The 23826-nt window shown below is 45.6% G+C and overlaps 1 protein-coding gene across 1 annotated transcript in view; it reads left to right on the top strand.

Moving 5' to 3' along the window:
• Window positions 1–23826, top strand: part of LOC140205710 (mitochondrial adenyl nucleotide antiporter SLC25A24-like) — a 65615-nt gene that overhangs the window by 36233 nt on the left and 5556 nt on the right. The window contains exons 5-8 of the mRNA XM_072273242.1: window positions 777–929; window positions 11401–11508; window positions 12642–12809; window positions 21835–21985. Of these exons, the coding sequence (XP_072129343.1) occupies window positions 777–929; window positions 11401–11508; window positions 12642–12809; window positions 21835–21985 (580 nt within the window). The remainder of the gene's footprint in view (window positions 1–776; window positions 930–11400; window positions 11509–12641; window positions 12810–21834; window positions 21986–23826) is intronic.

Here is a 23826-nt window from a genome sequence, read left to right on the forward strand (position 1 = left end):
AAAACACAGTACCTCACATAACACACAATAACTCAGGAAAGTAAGAATTAAATCTATAAAAGAATTACACATAGATAAGGAAACTAAAGATTATAAATTAAGTATTGTAGGGTACAGTGCAAATTAGCCTGTGACACTTCGAGTGCGATGCGGCAGGGTGTTTAGAAGCCTGATGGCCTGAGGGAAGAAGCTGTTTCCCATCCTGACCATTCCTGTTTTTATGCATTGGAGTCTCCTGCTTGATGGTATAGAATGTCAAAGAGGATGCTGGATGGATGGGGGAGATCTTTGATAATGCAAAGGTCCCTGCCTGATGGATGGCAAGGAGACGCCTGTGATCCTCTCAGCCATTCTCACAGTCCTTTGTAGGGACTTCTTGTCCAGTGCTATGCTGCCCCTATGCCAGATGGAGATGCAGCTTGTCGGGATGCTCTCAATTCTGCTTCTGTAAAATTCAGCCAAGATGGAGGTGGTGGGGAGGTGGGGAGCCTTGCTTGTATTGTACTGCTCTGGTTGAATCGGGAGATCCACTTTACTCTGATGCCCAGATCTGCAGAATTCAAAGCAGGTGACCCTGACCTTTACAACAAATCAGATCTGACCTTAATGAAGTGTTAAAATTTTCACTATATCTTGGTACATGTGGGAATGATAAACCAATACCAATCTTGCACCACCCAAGAGTTGAACCTGCCGAATTATCAGATTCCTGTTTTCTGTCAAATAATACACAGCATGTTTATTCATGTAACAAATTTTGAAATGTTTTAATCCAGGTTCACGCTTCCAAATCAAATCAGATGAGTGTGTTCAGTGGATTCAAGCAGATGTTGAAGGAGGGTGGAGTAACATCTCTGTGGAGAGGCAACGGTATGAATGTAATAAAGATCGCCCCGGAAACAGCAATCAAGTTCATGGCTTACGAGCAGGTACTGCTTTGTCAGAGTGTGCAGTCGTAGAGAAACTAAATGAGCATGCAGCAGGTTGACCTGGAACTTTGCACCAAGATCATCAAAAATGAGCAGAATTATGAACAGTGAGGACATTGTCAAAACGGCTGGATACATGGCAGATGGAATATTGGGATGTTTATGGTCACGCACTTTGGTAGAAGGAATAAAACCATAAGAGAGAGAAGCAGAATTAGGCCATTTGGTCCATCGAATCTGCTCTGCCATTCAATCGAGCCTGATCCTTTTTCTTTCCCCTCCTTAACCCCACTCTCTGGCCTTCTCCCTGTAACCTTTGATACCGTGTCCAAACAAGAACCTATCCAACTCCACCTTAAATACAAATTGTCCCTTTGACAATTAAAAACCTACCATTAGTATCTGACACAATGTCTTCTTGGATAAATAAAATGTTAGGTTTAATAAAAGTAGATACTCCCTTTATTTCATTTTGTCAAGTGACATGATATTGAAGGCCCTTCCACATTTAAAAAAGTCTATTTTGTTCGCCTGTTCTGATATGCGTTTCTTGAGCAAAAATTTTATCGGATTGGAATCGATTAATAATTTTAAAAGTCTTCTTTCGCTTAATAGGATGATTCCAGCCACGTACGTTCCAACTAATAACGTTTATCTGTTTAACTATCATAAAATATTTTTTAAACACATAAATACACGCATACCAACGTAGGCTAATCAAAAATGGCGGTGATAAGTATAACCATATAGAAAACATACATGCTCCAGAAGTCCGTAATGGAAAAATATACAAAAAAAACTGAAATTAATCCTACAATGAAACTTACAGTTTGAAACTAATCCCAATCCTCCCACCATCCCAAAAGCCAGAGAAAAAGGCAAAGGAAAAAAATAAGCCAGAATGTGTCCCTATAGAAAAAGAAAAAAGAAACAGAACTCCGCGAGCTGCCCAAATTATTATAGTGATTTTAAAAGTTCTTAATTCCTCCCCCCACCATTTACAAAAAAAACACACACAGCCTTAATATATGGAAGCTCTGCAGAGGAAAAAAAACGATGTTTATGCTTAATCATTAAAATAAACTGCGGAATGCAAAAACAATCTCCAAAGATGTCAAAACAATAAAATTAAACAAAAGGAAAAATGCCTATGTAATCTCTAATGAAGAAAAATCGGCACCATAATCCCTTTGATTTACTACCCAATAAAAAAAACTGTTTTTAGAAGAAAAACTGAGACTAATATCTATATGCTAAGCACTCCTCGCGCGTGCACTCGCGCCCTCTCTCGCTCTCTCTCTATCTATATATATATATATATATATATATATATATATAAAAAAGAAAACGTCCTTATAAACTATGAAAACTATCACTTAATTAATGAATAAAAGGAAGGATAAAAACAAATAATCAAACCAGTAACAGTCTGTCCACTGTGTTAATTCACTCAGTATACCAAACAGATTTCGGAGAAGTCATTCATCAGTCAAATCAAGAAGTTCATATCTTCTTTAAATGGTCCATCGATCAAAGGACATCTTCAACATAACAGAAATCTTCAAAGCTTGTTTTCTTTCTGAAAATTATTCAGCAGACCTAATGCCTTTCAAACCTCGGCCACCTCCAAAATAGAATTAACATAGTCCAATTCCGCTTTGGAATCCAGAAAAACACGTGGAGTTGAGTCTTTAGGAAATAATTTTAATCGGGCTGTATAGCGAAGTGATGGGAATAATCCCTTATCATGGGCTATCTTCATAGCTGGAATGAATTTGAACCGCTGTTCCATAACTTCCTGTGGATAATCTTCATAAAAACGAATCTCGGGACTCTTGAATTTAAAAACTCTGTGTTTCCTTGCATATTTTGTGATTTGGTCTTTAACTTTGAAACGAAGAAAGCTGACTAAAACTGACCTTGGTTTATTCAGATCTTGAGATTTCAAAGTGAAAATTCTGTGCGCTCTTTCAATATTGGGAGGCTGAGGTAAAATATCCGGAAGCAGATTGAAACAAATTAGCAAAATAGTCCAATAAATCCCCACTCTCAGATCCTTCCTTCAGTCCAACAATTCGAATGTTATTCCAACGAGATCTTGCTTCCAGATCAATAATCTTGCGTTGAGACTGTTCCAAGCGGGCTGAAATATCCACTATCTGACGCTTCGACTCTTTAAGTTCAGAATTCAAGGAAATAATACTTTCCTCTATGAAATGAAAACTCTGTCGAAACGACTTCATCTCAGAAGTGTTGGGATCTATTTTCTTGTCGAGAGCCATCAACGCATGTTCTAAACGCTCAGCCCAAACAGGCATATCTTCTGATTTTTCTTTCGAAGTTTTTCCCTTTCCATTGCTGGATTCAGCAAGCTGCTTTCCACTTCTTAAAGATTGTGACATAATGACAACTATTCCCCTCTAAGATCCGACAAATAAAAGTTAAAAATTCAAAGTTTAAACTGGGGAAAAGGGAGAATTAAATGCAGCCACACAAATTGTGTGTTACTCCATTAGGCAGCACGTGGAAGTCCCAGCCCAGGAAATTATTGACCAGTGAGTCTTACTTCAGTGGTTGGGAAGTTGATGGAGAAGATCCTGAGAGGCAGGATTTATGAATATTTGGAGAGGCATAATATGATTAGGAATAGTCAGCATGGGCACAGTGTCGTTGTAGATGGATCATATTCTGCATGGAGGTTGTTGACCAGTGGTGTGCCTCAGGGGTCTATTCTGGAACCCCTTCTCTTCATGATTTTTATAAGTGACCTGGATGAGGAAGTGGAGGGATTGGTTAGTAGATTTGCTGATGACACAAAGGTTGGAGGTGTTGTGGATAGTGTAGAAGGCTGTCAGAGGTTACAGCTGGACATTGATAGGATGCAAAACTGGGCTGAGAAGTGGCAGATGGAGTTCACCCCAGGTAAGTGTGAGGTGGTTCATTTTGGTAGGTCAAAATGATGGCAGAATATAGTGTTAATGGTACGACTCTTGGCAGTGTGGAGGATCAAAAGGATCTTGAGGTCTGAGTCCACAGGAGACACTCCAAGCTGCTGTGCAGGTTGACTGTGGTTAAGAAGGCATATGGTGCATTGGCCTTCATCAATCATGGGACTGACTTTAGGAGCTGAGAGGTAATGTTGCAGCTATATAGGGCCCTGGTCAGACCCCACGGAGTACTGTGCTCAGTTCTGGTCGCCTCACTACAGGAAGGATGTGGAAACCATAGAAAGGGTGCAGAGGAGATTTACAAGGATGTTGCCTGGATTGGGGAGCATGCCTTATGAGAACAGGTTGAGTGAACTCAGCCTTTTCTCCTTGGAGCGACGGAGGATAAGAGGTGACCTGATAGAAGTATATGAGATGATGAGAGGCATTAATCATGTGGATAGTCAGAGGCTTTTTCTCAGGGCTGAAATGGCTAGCACGAGAGGGCACAGTTTTAAGGTGCTTGGAAGTAGGTACAGAGGAGATGTCAGTGGTGAGTTTTTTACGCAGAGGGTAGTGAGTGCATGGAATGGGCTGCTGGCATTCGTAGTGGAGGCAGAAATGATAGGGTCTTTTCAGAGATTCCTGGATAGGTACATGGAGCTTAGAAAAATAAGAGAACTGTGGATTTCCCGAGGTAACTTCTAAGGTAAGAACATATTTGGTACAGCTTTGTGGTCCGAAGGGCCTATATTGTGCTATCGGTTTTCTATGTTTCTGTGACTACACCTGCGGGAAGTGCAGCCAACTCCAGCTCATGAAAGACCGCAATAAGGATCTGCCACTGGAGTTGGAAGAACTTTGGGTCATCCGGGAGGTAAAGCAATTGATAGATTCGACTTTTGAGCAGGTGGTTACACCCAGGGTGCAGAGTTCAGGGAGTAGATGGATGAACACTGAGAGAGGTAAAGGGAGAAAAAAGTCAGTTCAGTGTTCTCCTGTGGCCTTCCCCTCAGCAACTGGATACTTTGGATACTGCTGAGGGGGAGTGACCTATCTGGGCAAAGCAGCAGCAGCCAGACCCATAGCACTGTGGACTGCTTTGAGCCTCAGAAGGGTAAGGTGAAGTCAGGTGCAGCAGTAATCATAGGGGACTCGATAGTTTGAGTGACAGGCAGGAGATTCTGCAGCAGCAAAAGATATGCCAGGATAGTGTGTTGCCTCCTGGGTGCTATGGTCCAGGATGTCTCTGAGCTGTTGCAGAATATTCTTGAAGGAGAATTTGAGTAGCCAGAGGTAGAGGCAGGAGAGTGGTAGGGGTCTTGTACAGTAAAAATTGGAGAGTTAGGAAGGAGGCTGAAGAGCAGGACCTCCAAGGTGCTAATCTCTGGATTACTCCTGGTGCAGCGAGCTCGTGAAGGTCAGAACAGGAAGAAAGTGCAGACAAATGAGTGGCTGAGGAGATGGTGCAGGGAGCAGGGCTTCAAGTTCTTGGATCATTGGAACCAAGGGGTGACCTGTACAAGTGGGACAGGTTGCACCTGAACTGGAGGGGTGGCTTGCTAATGCTAATGCTATTGGGGAGGGTTTAAACTAGATTTGCAGGGGGATGGGAACTGAAGTGAAATGGCAGAGGATGGGGCGGTTGGTGCACAAGTAGTGACAGCTTGTAGGGAGTTTATGAGGAAGAATAGAACAAAGATACACTCAGCTAGATGGTTTGAGGTGTGTCTATTTTAATGCAAGCAGTGTCATTAGCAAGGCGGATTAAGAGCGTGGATCAATATGTGGAAATATGATGTAGCCATTAGAGAGACTTGGATGTCTCAGGGGCAGGAATGGCTGCTGTGTGTGCTGGGCTTTAGATGTTTCAAAACGCAATGCCTAAGGACTCAACATCTTCCAATCCTATGTCACATCTTTCTACTGATTTGATGTTTCTTTACCAGCAGAGCCATGCACCCCTTCTACCTTCCTTTCTATCCCTCTGATACAATGTGTAACCTTGGACATTCAGCTCCCAACTACAACCATCCTTCAGCCACAATTCAGTGATGGCCATGACATCATACCTGACCATCTGTAATATTGCAACAAGGTCATCCACCTTATTTCTTATACTCAGTACATTGAGATATAACACTTTGAGTGCTGTATTTGCTACCCTTTTTGATTCTGCATCCTTATCGCACTGATACTCACGCTGCTGGCTGCATTTTTATCCAACCACCTGCCTGCCCTTCCTGACAGTTTGACTGCACGATATCTTTGCTTTTTTACCATCTGTCCTATCCTGAGTCCGTTCACTCTGATTTCCACTCCCCTGCCAAATTAGTTTAAACCCTCCCCAACAGCTCTAACAAACCTGCCCACGAGTATATTGTTCCCCTCAGCTTCAGGTGCAACCCGTCACTTTTGAACAGGTCATACTTCCCCTGGAAGAGATTCCAACAATCCAAGAACCTGAAGCCCTGCCCCTTGCACCAGCTTCTCAATCATGCATTAATCTGCCAAATCATCCTGTTTCTATCCTCACTGGCACATGGCACAGGCACCAATCCAGAGATCACTACCCTGGAGGTCCTGCTTCTCAGCTTTCTACCTAGCTCTCTGAATTCTCTCTGCAGGACCTCATTGCTCTTCCTTTCTGTGTCATTGGAATCAATATGTACCAAGATACTGGCTGCTTTCCCTCCCTCTCCAAAATGTGGACATGATCCAGAATGTCCCTGACCCTGGCAGCTGGGAGGCAACATACCATTCCAGTATCACGTTCATGACCACAGAATCTTACGTCTGTTCCCCTGACTATTGAGTCCTGTGTCACTATTGCTCCCCTCTTCTCCCTCTTTAAGTTCTGCACCAAAGACCCATTCTCAGTGGCAGTAACCTGGTCTCCGTGGCATTCCTCTGGGAGGTCATTCCCACAGAAGTATCCAAAACGGATACTTATTATTGAGGGGAATGGCCACAGGGATGCTCTGCGCTAACTGCCTGTTCCCATTTCTATTCCTCCTGACAGTCATCCAGCTACTCACTTCCTGCAATGTAGGGGTGACTACTTCCCTGTAACTCTGATCAATTATCACCTCACCCTCCTAAACAAGCCAAAGGTCATCCAGCTGCTGCTCCAGATCCCTAACGTGGTCTTCACTGAGCTGCAGCCGGATGCACCATGCAAATGTATTTCTCTGGGAGACTTTGGGTCTCCCAATACTCCAACATCTGGCATGAAGAACAAACAGCCATTTACTACACTAGGTACAGTAAGAGAGAAAAAAAAGGGAACCTTAGCAGAAGCTTACCCAGAGCCAATACCCCTTCCAAGCTGAATCCTCCTTTGAGCCAAAGCCTGACACTCCTTGTCCCACCAATGTCCTACTCCCAGTAATGGCTGCCCTGCTTGTCCCTTCTGTACTTTTAAACAAGCGTCACTGACCTGCGAGAAAACTCATCGCTGTGGCCTATTTTTAACAGTATCCAAAGTAGTATACTTATTGTTGAGAGGAATGGCCACAGGGGTAATAAAGACGTGAACTATTTTCTAAACGGGGAGAAAATCCATAAATCAGAGGGGCAAAGGGACTTAAGAGTCCTTGTGCTGGATTCCCTAAAAGTTAACTTGCAGGTTGAGACAGTGGTAAGGAAGGCAAGTGCAATGTTAGCATTCATTTTGAGGGGACTGGAATATAAAAGCAAGGATGTGATGCTGAGGCTTTATAAGACTGTATTTGGGGTATTGTGAGCAACTTTGCACCCCTTATCTAAGAAAGGATGTGCTGATGATTGAGAGGGTCCAGAGGAGATTCGCGAGAATGATCCCGGGAATGAAAAAGATTTGCATATGAGGAGCGTATGATGGGTCTGAACTTGTACTCTCTGGAGTTTAGAAAAATGAGGGGGGAGTCTCATTGAAACCTATTGAATATTGAAAGATCTAGATAGAATGGATCTGGAGAGGCTTCTAATAGTGAGGGAGCCTTGAGGCCAGAGGACACAGCCTCAGAATAGAGGGGTGTTCATTTATAACAGAGATAAGGAGGAATTTCTTCAGCCAGTGGGTGGAAATCTGTGGAATTCATTGCCGCAGATGGCTTTGGAATCCAAGTCATTGGGTATATTTAAAGCGGACATTAATAGGTTCTTGATTAGTCGGGGCTAGACCTTGTTTACACAAACATTCCGGACGCGTACCGGGTGGAGCCCCGCCCCCACCTCGGTTACTCAGACCACATCTCTGTTATGCTCATCCCAGCATACAGACCGCTTGTCGGGCGCTCCAGACCAGTTCAGAAGCAGGTGAAAACCTGGCCAGCAGGAGCCATCTCTGCTCTTCAAGACTGCTTTGAGCACACTGACTGGCACATGTTCAGGGAGGCTGCCACTGATGGCGACTCTACCAACTTAGAGAAGTACATGGCATCAGTGACTAGCTACATCAGCAAGTGCATCGATGATGTCACTGTGACCAAGACCATCACTGCACGCGCTAACCAAAAGCCATGGATGACCACGGAGGTGCGTACACTGCTGAGGATCCGTGACTCCGCCTTCAGAGCAGGCAGCAAGGCAGCCCTAACAACAGCGAGGGCCAAACTGTCCTGTGCCATCAGAGAGGCAAAGCATGCACACGCCCAGTGAATCCACAACCACTTCCAGGACAGCGGCGACACGCAGCGCATGTGGAAGGGCATTCAGGACAACATCACCTGACTGGGTGGGTGATTCCTCCCTCCCAGATGCGCTGAACAACTTCTACGCTCGTTTTGAGGCGGAAAATGACGTAACGGCGAGGAAGACCACCCCTCCTCCAAACGACCAGGTGCTGTGTCTTACCGTGGCCGATGTGAGGAGAACCCTGTGCAGGGTCAACCCACGGAAGGCTGCTGGACCTGACAATATTCCTGGCAGAGTGCTTAGAGGATGTGCAGACCAGCTAGCAGATATTCTCACTGTCATCTTTAACATCTCCCTGAGCAGCGCCATCGTTCCTACGTGCTTCAAGGCCGCCACCATCGTCCCCATGCTGAAGAATTCTCCAGTGTCCTGCCTCAACGACTACCGTCCCATTGCACTCACATCCATCATCATGAAGTGTTTCGAGAGGCTTGTCATGAGGCACATCAAGACCCTGATGCCCCCCTCACTGGACCCCTGCAGTTCACGTACCATCCCAACCGTTCAACAAATGACGCCATTGCCATCACCCTCCACCTGGACAAAAAAGATGCGTATGTTCGAATGCTGTTCATAGACTTCAGTTCAGCATTCAACACAATCATTCCTTAGAAACTGATTGGAAAGCTGAACCTACTGAGCCTGAACACCTTCCTCTGCAACTGGATCCTAGACTTCCTGACTGGGAGACCTCAGTCAGTCCGGATTGGAAGCAGCATCTCCAACACCATCACACTGAGCACGGGGGCCCCCCAGGGCTATGTGCTCAGTCCACTGCAGTTCACTCTGCTGACCCACGACTGTGCTACAACACACAGATCGAACGACATCATCAAATTTGCCGACGACACAACTATGGTGGGTCTCATCAGCAAGAACGATGAGTCAGCATACAGGGAGGAGGTGCAGTGGCTAACGGACTGGTGCAGAGCCAACAACCTGTCTCTGAATGTGAACAAAACAAAAGAGATGGTTGTTGACTTCAGGAGGACACGGAGCAACCACTCTCCGCTGAACATCGACGACTCTTCCGTAGAGATCGTTAAGAGCACCAAATTTCTTGGTGTTCACCTGGCGGAGAACCTCACCTGGTCCCTCAAAACCAGCTCCATAACAAAGAAAGCCCAGCAGCATCTCTACTTTCTGTAAAGTCCATCTCCACCCATCATCCTCACCACATTTACAGAGGTTGTATTGAGAACATCCTGAGCAGCTGCATTATTGCCTAGTTCAGAAATTGCACTATCTCGGATCACAAGACCCTGCAGCGGATAGTGAGGTCAGCTGAGAAGTCTCTCTTCCCGCCATTACAGACGTTTACACCACACGCTGAATCCGCAAGGCAAACAGCATTATGAAGGACCCCACGCACCCCTCATACAAACTCTTCTCCCTCCTGCCATCTGGCAAAAGGTACCGAAGCATTCAGGTTCTCATGACCAGACTATGTAACAGTTTCTTCCCCCAAGCCATCAGACTCCTCAATACCCAGAGTCTGGACTGACACCAACCTGCTGCCCTCTACTGTGCCTATTGTCTTGTTTATTATTTATTGTAATGCCTGCACTGTTTTGTGCACTTTATGCAGTCCTGGGTAGGTCTGTAGTCTAGTGTAGTTTTTGTGTTGTTTTACGTTGTTCAGTGTAGTTTTTGTATTGTTTCATGTAGCACCATGGTCCTGAAAAAACGTCTCATTTTTATTGTGTACTGTACCTGCAGTTATGGTCGAAATGACAATGAAAAGTGACTTGACTTGACTTGAAAGGTTACAGGGAGAAGGCAGAATGGAGTTGAGAAGGATAATAAATCAGCCATGATGGAATGGTGGAGCAGACTCAATTGAGTGAATGGCCTAATTCTGCTTCTGTGCCTTATGTCTTATAGATATGAGGTGTTGCACTTTGCGGTGTTAGCGACTTCCATTGTTTTGCTCTAAATGTTTTCTTTCTTGTAAAAATGTGGTATAATTTATGTTTTACTTGTGAATGCTGTTGATCTGATGCTCTGTGCCTGTGATGCTATTGAATGTTTCTCACTGCAGCTGTGTGTATGTATACTTGTGCAGGTAACAGTCTCATTGTAGCTTTATGCTGAGAGGGGGAAAATTTAAAGGAACTCATGAGACAAGTTTTTCTACACAGAGAGGGTGGGTGCCAGGGCTAGTGTGGAAGCAGAGTGGTGGATGTTGGGAACATGGTGCCTGGGCTAGTGTGGAAGTAGATATAATGGTGATATTGAAGAAGCAATTAGACAGGTATGCAGACAGATAAAGAATATGGATTATGTGCAGACAGATGTGATTAGCTTAATTTAGTGTCATGATGGCTGCATCATAGGCTGAACAGCCTGTTCCTGTCTTATGTCCAGCCATCTACAATCAGCTCCTTTTGATGTGTTTCAGACTATGAACACATCCTAATGGCAGCTTTCCACTCAAAACATCAACCACAGATGCCACTTGACCCAGAGTTCTTCCAGCTGTTTGTTTCTGCTCCACATTATAACAGCTGCAGCCTCTTGTGTCTCCATTAACATAGCCCTCTCTGAATTTACGGTCCTCCACATCCAATACAGATGAAAAGTATTCATTTCAGACCTCCCGCATCATCTGGCTCCATGTGTAGATTACGTCTCTGGTCCCTGAAACCACCCACCCTTTCCCTGTTTTATAGAATGACGTGATCACTATTTGTACAGAGTACAGTTCCACGTGAGTCTTGTTCTGGGATTCGAGTCCAGCATTATCTCGTGGACCAGGGTGTGTACAAATCTGTGCACCTTAAGAGGTATTGATTGGGAGATTCCCATCAGACTTGGATGAACTCAAGCTTAGACTTTGATTGTGTCACACCCGCTCTGTCTTACAGTTGAAGAAACTGTTGGCACGTGATCCGCAGAACATTGGGACCCATGAGAGGTTTCTCGCTGGATCTCTTGCTGGGGTAACAGCTCAGACCAGCATTTATCCAATGGAGGTACGTACCAATCAAAAACTGCAAGCAGTTTAGGATCATTGACAGCGTCAGTCACAAAATTCTCCCAGCCACAAACTGTCTGTTTCTCCACAAGACACTTTTATCTTACTCCACCTTCACTTCACTTATCCCTTGTGAGTTTATCCAGTTCACAAGCACATCCTGTTCTCAAAAGCTTAGAAAGTCACAGAGCATGCAAACAGGTTCTTCAGCCCATCAAATCCATGCTGACCATCCAGCAGCTATTGGTCAATATCATTCTGTGTCTTGGTGATTCAAGTGCACGTCCATACTTTGGTTCTGCCATGATCTTGGCCACTTTGCCGTTGATGGCCATTTTCTTGGCTGTCAGTGAACTGCAGTAAGACTCCAATAATCTGCTGTCCAACTATTCATAAAACCAAAAGTTTTAGCATCTGACGTACCAGATGTTCCTCCCACTCCCCAGGACCCATTTCCCACACTCCCTCTGAACTCAGCAACACCCTGTTTCTCTCACTCCCTTTAAACTCACCGTGGCCCTTTCCCTGTGTAGCAAAGCTACAATATCATTACCCCCTTTAACACACCTGGGCCCCAGTTTGTGAAACTCAACTTTCAACCCAGTTAGCTCTTTCTTTCCCATTCTCCCTTGAAACTTAATTGGTTCACAGAAATGTGTATCATTCTGTCATGTAACATCTCTTTTAAAAATCAGAATTAACAATATCCAGTAGTCGGAAATATCGACCTATCCAGTACCAGTAACAAATGAACCGTGCTGGATTATCTGAGTTCCCCATCAGTCTTTGTAGCTAAACTTGTGATGGAGGTGAAACATCTGTTTTTTTTCCACTCAAATTGGTGTTTCTGGGTAATGGATGGGAAAATTTAGAGACTCCCTTTCTAAAGTACAGGAATGAAGAATCTGATGTTCTCTTAGCAATTACTCAAACAGACCTCACTTTCTGGATTGGTTGCTTCCAGTTGGTTCTCATTGACTAGAATGCCCCAATCAAAGCCCACACCGAGGTCAGGTGGAATCTCGTTTATTACATAGACTCCAGGTGAAGCCCAGTGGGTCCCAGAAATAGCAGGCACAGACTGAAAGCTGCCAGGAGACCAACATATTGCTTTTCTGTGATCATCACTAGGTTCTGAAGACCAGAATGGCTTTGCGGAAGACTGGGCAATACTCAGGAGTTGCAGACTGCGTGAGGAAGATTTGGAGGAACGAAGGATTGGTTGCATTTTACAAAGGCTATATTCCAAACATTCTGGGCATTATCCCATATGCAGGCATTGACCTGGCCATTTATGAGGTAGGTCTGTGGAACTGCAGCGCACAGGATGTCTTGGCGTTAGAGGTATTCTAAAAGATGTTTACCAAGCTAAATTCTGGGATGAGCTTTTAGCACTCATAAATCAGAGTATGGGGTACAGGAGTTAGGATGTTATGTTGTATAAGATGTTGGTAAAGCCTAATTTGGAGTAATGTGTGCAGTTGTTGTCACCTCACTACAGGAAAGGTGTCATTAAGATTGAAAGAGTGCAGAGAAAATTTACAAGTTTGTTTCTCGGACTTGAGAAGCTGCGTTATTGGGAAATGTTGAATAGGTTAAGACTTTATTCCCTAGAATTAGAAGAATGAGGGGAGATTTGATAGAGGTACACAAGATTATGAGGGGTATAGATAGAGTGAATGCTAGCAGGCTTTTGACTCTGAGGTTGAGTTAGATTGGAATGAGGGGTCATAGATTAAGGGTGAAAGGTGAAATGTTTAAGGGAAACATGAGGGAGAATTTCTTCCCTCGGAGGGAGGTGAGAGTGGAATGAGCTGTCAGTGGAAGTGGTAGATGCAGGTTTGATTTCAGCATTACAGAATTTTGGATAAGTACATGGATGGGAGGGGTATGGAGGGCTGTGGTCCAGGGGCTGGTCAAAGAGACTAGGCAGCACATAATTCTCCATAACTTCCACCATCTCCAAAGGGATCCCTCCCCTCCCCCCGACTTTACATAGAGATTGCTCCCTTTGCAGCTCCCTTGTCCACTCATGCCTCCCTACAGATCTCCCTTATGATACTTATCCTTGCAAGTAGAACTAGTGCTACACCTGCCCCTACACCACCTCCCTCACTGCCATCCAGAGCCCTAAACAGTCCTTCCAGGTGAGGTGACGCTTCACCTGTGAGTCTGTTGGGGTCATTTACTGTGTTCGGTGCTCCCGGTGTGGCCTTGTGTACATCGGTGAGACCCAACTCAGATTGGGAAGTGATGCTGAGCCTCTATAAAGCACTGGTGAAGCCTCACCTTGAGAATTGTGAACAGTTTTTGGCCTTTCATCATTGAAAAGATGTGCTGGCATTGGAGAGGGCCCAGAGAAGGTTGTACTCTCGCTTCGGCTGGCGGCTTAATATAGGGGATGATAGCCCCCGTCCGGCCAAACTTAAGAAATCTTGTTTGGGTGGATGCTGCGCGATGTGTCCCCTGTTACAAATCAGTACCCCGAAATAACAAACAGTACACAATATGCGATTAAAGGATTGAGCTCTATAATTCTTACTTTGACTATATGGTTAGTAAAGAAAACTACAAAAAGAAATGGGCCTATTCTCATGAACAGTCTGTTGCGCAATGTTGGAGCTCGCTGATAAGCTGGTCATCCACCATCGACCCCCTCCGATCGTCGCTGACCTTCGGACCTTCGCTCCAAGTCCACTCTGTCCGGTGATCTACCAACTCTCTCCATCCACGTCTTCTCTCCTCGTCTCTCCCTGGCAAAAGACCACGAAAATCTCTCTTCCAGGCTCACAAGAAAGAACATTTCTCTCATTGGATAGCCCCAGCGTTCCAAACCGTGTTATCTCTAGTCATAACCCAAACATTGCTGCTACAGAGAAACCATTACATTAGCAGTGAAACCTTACAGCATGTTACAAGGTTCACAAGGATGATTCCAGGAATGAAACGGTTATCATACTAGGAACATTTTATGATTCTGGGTTGGTACTTGCTAGAATTCAGAAGGATGAAGGGGGACCTCATTGAAACCTTTCGAATGTTAAAAGGCCTAGGCAAAGTAGATGTGTAAAGGATGTTTCCCATGGTGGGAGAGTCTAGGACAAGAGGGCACAGCCTCAGGATAGAGGGGTGCCCTTTCAAATCAGAGATGTGGAGAAATTTCTTTAGCCAAAGGTGGTGAATTTGTGGAATTTGTTGCCACATGCAGCTGTGGAGACTAGGTCATTGGGTGTATTTAAGGCAGAGATTGATAGGTTCTGGACTGGACATGGCATCAAAAGTTACGGGAAGAAGGCTGGGAACTGGTGTTGAGGAGGAGAAAAAGAAAGGATCATCCATGATTGAATGGCTGAGCAGATTCGATGGGCAGTTGGCCTAATTCTGCTCCTATGTCTTACGGTCTTATGCTCATCTACACTTTGTCCCCCAGAACAAGCGGGATCTCCCAGTGGCCACCCTTATTAATTCCACTTCCCATTCCCATATGTCCATCCATGGCGTCCAACAATGCTGTGATGAGACCACACTTAGGTTGGAGGAACAACACCTTATATTCTATTTTGGGTAGCCTCCAACCTGATGGCATGAACATCAATTTCTCAAACTTCTGGTAATGGCCCCAAAATGTACCCCTCTTCTGTTTCCTGCTCCCTTTTCCCTCTCTCACCCCATGGCCTTCCTCTGGTGCTCCTTCTACCTTTTACTTTCATCCATGGCCTTCTGTCTCTTTCACCAATCAACTTCCCAGCTCTTTACTTCATCCATCCCCCTCCCGGTTTCACCTGTCACCTCGTGGTTCTCTCCCCTCTCCCCCCATCTATTAAATCTACTCCTCAGCTTTTTTTCTCCAGTCCTGCCAAAGGATTTTGGTCTGAAATGTCGACTGTACTTTTTCCCATTGATGCTGCCTGGCCTGCTGAGTTCTTCAAGCATTTTGTGTTTATTGCTCAGATTTTCAGCTTCTGCAGATTTTCTCTTGTTTGTCAGCAGTTTCTGAGACACTCACGCTACCCCGTCTGGTACCAACGATCATTCCACAGTCAAAGCCACTTAGATCACATCTATTCCCGATTCTGAAGTTTGGTCTGAACAACAGCACTTCACCTGTGAGTCTGTTGGGGTCATCTACTGTATCTGGTGCTCCCAGTGTGGCCTCTTGTGTATCAGTGAGACCCGATGTAGATCAAGAGACCGCTTCGTCAAGCACCACACTCCATCTATCAGAAAAAGCAGGATCTCCCGGCAGCCATTCATTTTAATTCCACTACCCATTCCCTTTCCGACATGTCATCTACTATCGTAATGAGATGACACTTAGGTGCAAAACTTGTATTCCGTCTAGGTAGCCTCCAACCTGATGGCATGAACATCAATTTCTTGAACTTGTCCCCCCCCCCCTTTCTGTTTCCCGTCCCCTTTTCCCTCTTTCGTCTTCTTGTCTGCCCATCACACCCCTCTGGTGCTCCTTCCCCTTTTCTTCCTTCCATGGTCTTCTGTACTCTCCTATTATTCCCCCTTCTCCAGCCCTGTATCTCTTTCACCAATAAACTTTCCAATCTTTACTTCACCCCTCACTCCCTTCCCTGTTTCACCTATCACCTTGTGTTTCACTCTGCCCTCCCCCATCTTCTAAATCTGAATCCTCATCTTTTTTCCTCCAGTCCTGCTGAAGGGTCTTGACCAGAAACATCAGCTGTACTCTTGTCCATAGGTGCTGCCTGGCCTGCTGAGTTCCTACAGACTTTTGTTTGTCTTCCTTGGGTTTCCATCATCTGCAGATTTTCAACTGCGTGCTTTTATACAAACGTACATTGAGTTACCTCCATATGATTAGTTGATTCAATATTTGCATTAAAGTAAACAATGAGTGCAGTCATCAACAAAGATTTATAAGACCATAAGACGTAGGAGCAGAATTAGGATCATTTTTTCCCCATTTCAACTCCATTCCTCAGCCCGAGTAGGGGCTAAAACAAGGGTGGGGCTAAAATGCAACCAGAAGGTGAGAAGCAGCCCATGCAGATACGCAAAGAGGGGCTGCAGCCTCACACACTCCATGTACATGTGGTACACGGTCTCCTTCAGTCCGCAGAAGTGACATGCAGCTGGAAGATCCGTGTACAAACTAAAGAACTAATTACAGGGCACCGCTCTATGCAGCAGCCTCCACCTCAGATCCCCAAGGTGCATGGGAAGAACTCCCTCATAAAGGGACTTCCGCTGGGGACCTCCCTCACCACCAGGTGGAAAGACAGACCGCCATGTCGTGTCGGGACAGTGGACAAGGGCTGGGAGATGGAGGGTGTGGAGCAGCAGCCCATACGGGTACCTCCTACATGCATGCCTGAATGGGATTGTGGGTGTCGAGGAGAGACGGCTCAAGTTGTGTGGACTTGGCTCTTGGATAAGGTTGCGGGGACTGGGCCTGACAAGCAGCACAGCCTGAGTCGTTCCAACACTTGAGCTGCACCTGTCTGTGTGTTTGTGTGTGGCGATGAGATGTTGTTCTGTGTGTGGTGATGTGATGTTGTTCGGTGTGTGTGTGTGTGTGTGACAATGAGATGTTCTGTTTGTGTGTGTGGCGATGAGATGTTCTGTCTGTGTGTGTGTGGATGAGATGTTGTTCTGTCTGTGTGTGTGTGACGATGAGATGTTGTTCTGTCTCTGTGTGTGTGGATGAGATGTTGTTCTGTCTGTGTGTGTGTGTGACGATGAGATGTTGTTCTGTCTGTGTGTGTGTGGCGATGAGACGTTCTGTCTGTGACGATGAGATGTTCTGTCTGTGTGTGGCAATGAGATGTTGTTCTGTCTATGTGATGATGAGATGTTGTTCTGTGTGTGTGTGTGCAATGAGATGTTGTTCTGTCTGTGTGTGTGTGTGTGGCGATGAGGTGTGTGTGTCGATGAAATGTTGTTCTGTGTGTGTGTGTGTGTGTGTGTGTGTGTGTGTGGCGATGAGATGTTCCATTTGTGTGTGTGTGACGATGAGATGTTGTTCTGTCTGTGTGGGTGGCGATGAGATGTTCTTCTGTCTGTGTGTGTGTGACAATGAGATGTTGTTCTGTGTGTGTGTGTGTGTGGGGGGGGGGGGGGCGATGAGATGTTCTGTGTGAGTGTGTGGCAATGAGATGACTGGAAAGATACCCTAGCAGGGATGACAGTGGAACAACAATAGCAGGTATTTCTGGGAATAATGCGGAAGGTGCTAGATCAGTTCATTCCAAAGAGGAAGAAAGATTCTAAGGGGAGTAAGGGGCAACCGTGGCTGACAAAGGAAGTCAAGGATAGTAGGAAAATTCAAGAGAAGAAGTATAACATAGCAAAGGTGAGCAGGATGCCAGAGGATTGGGAAACTTTTAAAGAGCAACAGAGGATAACTAAAAAGGCAATACGGGGAGAAAAGATGAGATACGAAGGCATGCTAGCCAAGAATATAAAGGAGGATAGTAAAAGCTTCTTTAGGTATGTGAAGAGGAAAAAAATTAGTTAAGACCAAAGTTGGGCCCTTGAGCACAGAAGCAGGTGAATTTATTATGGGGAACAAGGAAATGGCAGACCAGTTGAACAGGTAATTTGGATCTGTCTTCACCAGGGAAGACACAAACAATCTCCCAGATGTAATAGCGGCCAGAGGACCTAGGGTAACGGAGGAACTGTAGGAGATTCACATTAGGCAGAAAATGGTGTTGGATAGACTGATGGGACTGAAGGCTGATAAATCCCCAGGGCCTGATGGTCTGCACCCCAGGGTACTTAAGGCTCTAGAAATCGTGGATGCATTGGTAATTATTTTCCAATGTTCTGTAGATTCGGGATCAGTTCCTGAGGACTGGAGTGTAGCTAATGTTATCCCACTTTTTAAGAAAGGAGGGAGAGAAAAAACAGGGAATTATAGACCAGTTAGCCTGACATCAGTGGTGGGGAAGATGCTGGAGTCTATTATAAAGGATGAAATAGCGGCACATTTGGATAACAGTAACAGGATCGGTCCGAGTCAGCATGGATTTACGAAGGGGAAATCATGCTTGGCTAATCTTCTGGAATTATTTGAGGATGTAACTATGAAAATGGACAAGGGAGAGCCAGTGGATGTAGTGTACCTGGACTTTCAGAAAGCCTTTGATAAGGTCCCACATAGGAGATTAGTGGGCAAAATTAGAGCACATGGTACTGGGGGTAAGATACTGACATGGATCGTAAATTGGTTGGCAGACGGGAAACAAAGAGTAGGCATTAACGGGTCCGTTTCAGAATGGCAGGCAGTGACTAGTGGGGTACCGCAAGGCTCAGTGCTGGGACCGCAGCTATTTACAATATATATTAATGATTTAGATGAAGGGATTAAAAGTAACATTAGCAAATTTGCAGATGACACAAAGCTGGGTGGCAGTGTGAAATGTGTGGAGGATGTTGAGATAATGCAGGATGACTTGGACAGATGAGTGGGCACATGCATGGCAGATGCAGTTTATTGTGGATAAATGTGAGGTTATCCACTTTGGTGGCAAGAACAGAAAGGCAGATTACTATTTGAATGGTGTCAAGTTAGGAAAAGGGGAAGTACAACGAGATCTTGGTGTCCTTATTCACCAGTCACTGAAAGTAAGCATGCAGGTACAGCAGGCAGTGAAGAAAGCTAATGGCATGTTGGCCTTCATAACAAGGGGAGTTGAGTATAGGAGCAAAGAGGTCCTTCTGCAGTTGTACAGGGCCCTGGTAAGACCACACCTGGAGTATTGTGTACAGTTTTGGTCTCCGAGTTTGAGGAAATACATTCTTGCTATTGAGGGAGTGCAGCGGAGGTTCACGAGGTTAATTCCCGGGATGGCGGGACTGCCATATGTTGAAAGATTGGAGCGACTGGGCTTGTATACACTGGAATTTAGAAGGATGAGTGGGGATCTGATTGAAACATATAAGATTATGAAGGGATTGGATACGCTAGAGGCAGGAAACATGTTCTCAATGTTGTGGGGGTCCAGAACCAGAGGCCACAATTTGAGAATAAGGGGCAGGCCATTTAGAACGGAGTTGAGGAAGAATTTTTTCATCCAGAGATTTATGGATCTGTGGAATGCTCTGCCTCAGAAGGCGGTGGAGGCCAATTCTCTGGATGCTTTCAAGAAAGAGTTAGCTAGAGTTAATGATAGTAGAGTCAAGGGATATGGGGAGAAGGCAGGAACGGGGTACTGATTGTGGATGATCAGCCATGATCACAGTGAATGGTGGTGCTGGCTTGAAGGGCCAAATGGCCTACTCCTGCACCTATTGTCTATTGAGATGTTGTTCTGTGTCTGTGTGGGGCGATGAGATGTTCTGTGTATGTGGGGCAATGAGATGTTGTTCTGTCTGTGTGTGTGGCAATGAGATGTTCTCTTTTTTTTACAAAATTTCCTTTATTACAAATTTGGTGCTATACTGTATATACAAAACAGTGACTAATACAATTACTCCACTGCAAATAGACGATACACATTAAACCAAAATGTTTCCATCTCTTTCAATGATGGCAATTACACCCCGTGGAGTCCAACTGTCGCAGGATGCCTCTAAGGTCGCCGTGGACTGCACGTCTTCCTTTTCAATATTTACCCAAGCATGAACATACCCTTAAACACTGCTAGGCAGTCTGCCTGGGCCGATCCTCCCGCCACCCATTTCCAAGACCCACGGATGGCTGTTTTCGCCAGCCCCAGGAGCAAGTTGACAAGGACATCCTCATCCCTCCATGCCCCCCTCCTTACTGGATGACCGTATATAAATAGGGTGGGGCTAAAATGCAACCAGAAGGTGAGAAGCAGCCCACGCAAATACGCAAAAAGGGGCTGTAGCCTCACACACTCCATGTACTTGTGGTACATGGTCTCCTCCAGCCCGCTGGGAGATCCGTGTACAAACTAAAGAATTTATTACAAGGCACCGCTCTATCCAGCAGCTTCCACCTCAGATCCCCAAGGTGCATGGGAAGAACTCCCTCGTAAAGGGACTTCCATTGGGAACCTCCCTCACCACCAAGTGGAAAGACTAACTGCCATGGCATATCGGGACGGTGTCTGTGTGTGGCAATGAAATGTTCTTCTGTCTGTGAGTGTGTGTGGCGACGAGATGTTGTTCTGTCTCTGTGTGTGTGTGTGTGTGTGTGTGTGTGTGGTGATGAGATGTTCTGTCTGTGTGTGGCGATGAGATGTTGTTCTGTCTTTGTGTGTGTATGGCGATGAGATGTTCTGTCTTTATGTGTGTGTGGCGACGAGATGTTCTGTCTTTGTATGTGTGTGGCGATGAGATGTTGTTTGTGTGTGTGGCGACGAGATGTTGTTTGTGTGTGTGTGTGTGGCGACGGGATGTTGTTCAGTCTGTGTGTGTGTGTGGTGACGAGATGTGTTCAGTCTGTGTGTGTGTGTGTGACGATGAGATGTTGTTTGTGTGTGTGTGGCAATGAGATGTTGTTCTGTCTGTGTGTGTGGCGATGAGATGTTCTGTCTGTGCGTGTGTGTGTGGTGACGAGATGTTGTTCAGTCTGTGTGTGTGTGATGATGAGATGTTGTTTGTGTGTGTGTGGCAATGAGATGTTGTTCTGTCTGTGTGTGTGTGTGTGGCGATGAGATGTTGTTTGTGTGTGTGGCGACGAGATGTTGTTTGTGTGTGTGTGTGTGGCGACGGGATGTTGTTCAGTCTGTGTGTGTGTGTGGTGACGAGATGTGTTCAGTCTGTGTGTGTGTGTGTGACGATGAGATGTTGTTTGTGTGTGTGTGGCAATGAGATGTTGTTCTGTCTGTGTGTGTGGCGATGAGATGTTCTGTCTGTGCGTGTGTGTGTGGTGACGAGATGTTGTTCAGTCTGTGTGTGTGTGATGATGAGATGTTGTTTGTGTGTGTGTGGCAATGAGATGTTGTTCTGTCTGTGTGTGTGTGTATGGCGATGAGATGTTGTTCTGTCTGTGCGTGTGTGTGGTGACGAGATGTTGTTCAGTCTGCGGGTGTGTGTGTGACGATGAGATGTTGTTTGTGTGTGTGTAGCAATGAGATGTTCTGTCTGTGTGTGTGTATGGCGATGAGATGTTGTTCTGTCTGTGCGTGTGTGTGTGTGGTGACGAGATGTTGTTCAGTCTGTGTGTGTGTGTGACGATGAGATGTTTGTGTGTGTGTGGCAATGAGATGTTCTTCTGTCTGTGTGTGTGTGGCGATGAGATGTTGTTCTCTCTGTGTGTGGGGTGACGTGAAGTCGTTCGATGTGTGTGTAGGGTGACATTGTAATGTGGATGCGCTGATGTTCTGTGTGTGGAGAGCTCCTGCTGTGTAACTCACTGGACATCTTCTCCATTCAGACGTTGAAGAAGATGTGGCTGAGTAGGTACGCCAAGGATTCTGCGGACCCCGGGGTCTTGGTGCTGTTAGCTTGCGGAACTACTTCTAGTACCTGTGGTCAACTGGCCAGCTACCCTCTAGCCCTGGTCAGGACACGGATGCAGGCACAAGGTGAGGAAAAGCCAGACATTTCCTAGTACAGCCGACAGTAATGGCCAAGCCCGAGAAGGAGTTTCCAGCATGTTCAGGTGTGGCCACACTTCCCAATCAACCCAGGTGTTTACCCTTTGCACCTCGCCCTGGATGTGGACCCCTCAAAACACCTCTCCCCCTCACCCCACATCTGTGTGATCCCCATGAGGTGTCCTCTTCCCCTCATCCCTGCCACAAACCATCCCCACCATCCCTCAGTCTGGGTGTGACCCATCCCCCCTCGTCACCTCCCTCTTTCCCCTCACCCTACGTGGGACCCTCTCTGAATCCCCCTCCTACTTCTTGCCTCTTAACCTAGTGTGACCTCTCCCTGGGTTTGATATAGCACCCCCTTGTTCCTCAAGTGTGAACAAAACCAACTCAATAAATGACTGTCAAAGGGAGGGTCTCCCTCGCCCTCCGGAAGTGAATGTCACCTTCATCCTCCTGTCTCTGAGCCTTGAGTTCTTCGGCTGAGCTGAGGAGTGGTTATTAATGGACACATTATCCATCTGTCAATGAACCAGAGGCTCTGAATAATCGCAAAGTTCACCAAGTGGTTGGTGGTCCTTTACTGCAAGAGGTTAAATCAGGGTCAGGAAAACCTCTGCATTTCTACAGGTTACTGATAAGATCAGACCAGAGTACTGTGTGCAAATCTGGTGTATTTACCTCAGAAAGGAAGTACTGCAGTCCAGAATAGACACTCTGGTCTAGTTACTGGGGCGAGAAGGTGGTCCTGTCAAGAGAGACGAGGCAGAACAAGGGATTACCTTAATGAAACCTCTCAGACCTTGAGGGGACTTGATCGGGGAAATGTGGAGATGTTCCTCGAGTGGGAGAGTCTGGAACAAGGAAACACAGTTCAGGATTAGGAGGTGGACATTTAAAACAGATGTGTAGGGACATCTCACAAAGGGAGGGGAGTCTCTGGAATTCTGCACCCCAGAGGGTGTGGAGACTAGAGCACTGGGGGTTATAACCATATAACAATTACAGCACTGAAACAGGCCATCTAGACCCTTCTAGTCCATGCTGAACTGTTACTCTCACCTAGTCCCACTGACCTGCACTCAACCCCTAACCCTCCATTCCTTTCCTGTCCATATACCTATCCAATTTAACTTTAAACGACAACATCGAACCTGCCTCATCCACTTCTGCTGGAAGCTCGTTCCACACAGCTACCACTCTCTGAGTAAAGACGTTCCCCTTCATGTTACCCCTAAACTTTTGCCCTTTAACTCTCAACTCATGTCCTCTTGTGTGAATCTCCCCCTTTCTCAATGGAAAAAGCCTATCCACGTCAACTCTATCTATCCCCCTCATAATTTTAAATACCTCTATCAAGTCCCCCCTCAACCTTCTACGCTCCAAAGAATAAAGGCCCAACTTGTTCAACCTTTCTCTGTAATTTAGGAGATGAAACCCAGGTAACATTCTAGTCAATTTTTTCTGTACTCTCTCAATTTTATTGATATCTTTCCTATAATTCGGTGACCAGAACTGTACACAATACTCCAAATTTGGCCTTACCAATGCCTTATACAATTTCAACATTACATCCCAACTCCTATACTCAATGCTCTGATTTATAAAGGCCAGCATACCAAAAGCTTTCTTCACCACCCTAACCACATGAGATTCCACCTTCAGGGAACTATGCACCATTATTCCTAGATCCCTCTGTTCTACTGCATTCTTCAATGCCCTACCATTTACCATGTATGTCCTATTTTGATTAATCCTACCAAAATGTAGCACCTCACATTTACCAGCATTAAACTCTATCTGTCATCTTTCAGCCCTCTCTTCTAACT

This window comes from Mobula birostris, chromosome 12 (genome assembly GCF_030028105.1).
Source record: "Mobula birostris isolate sMobBir1 chromosome 12, sMobBir1.hap1, whole genome shotgun sequence".
Classification (NCBI taxonomy): domain Eukaryota; kingdom Metazoa; phylum Chordata; class Chondrichthyes; order Myliobatiformes; family Myliobatidae; genus Mobula; species Mobula birostris.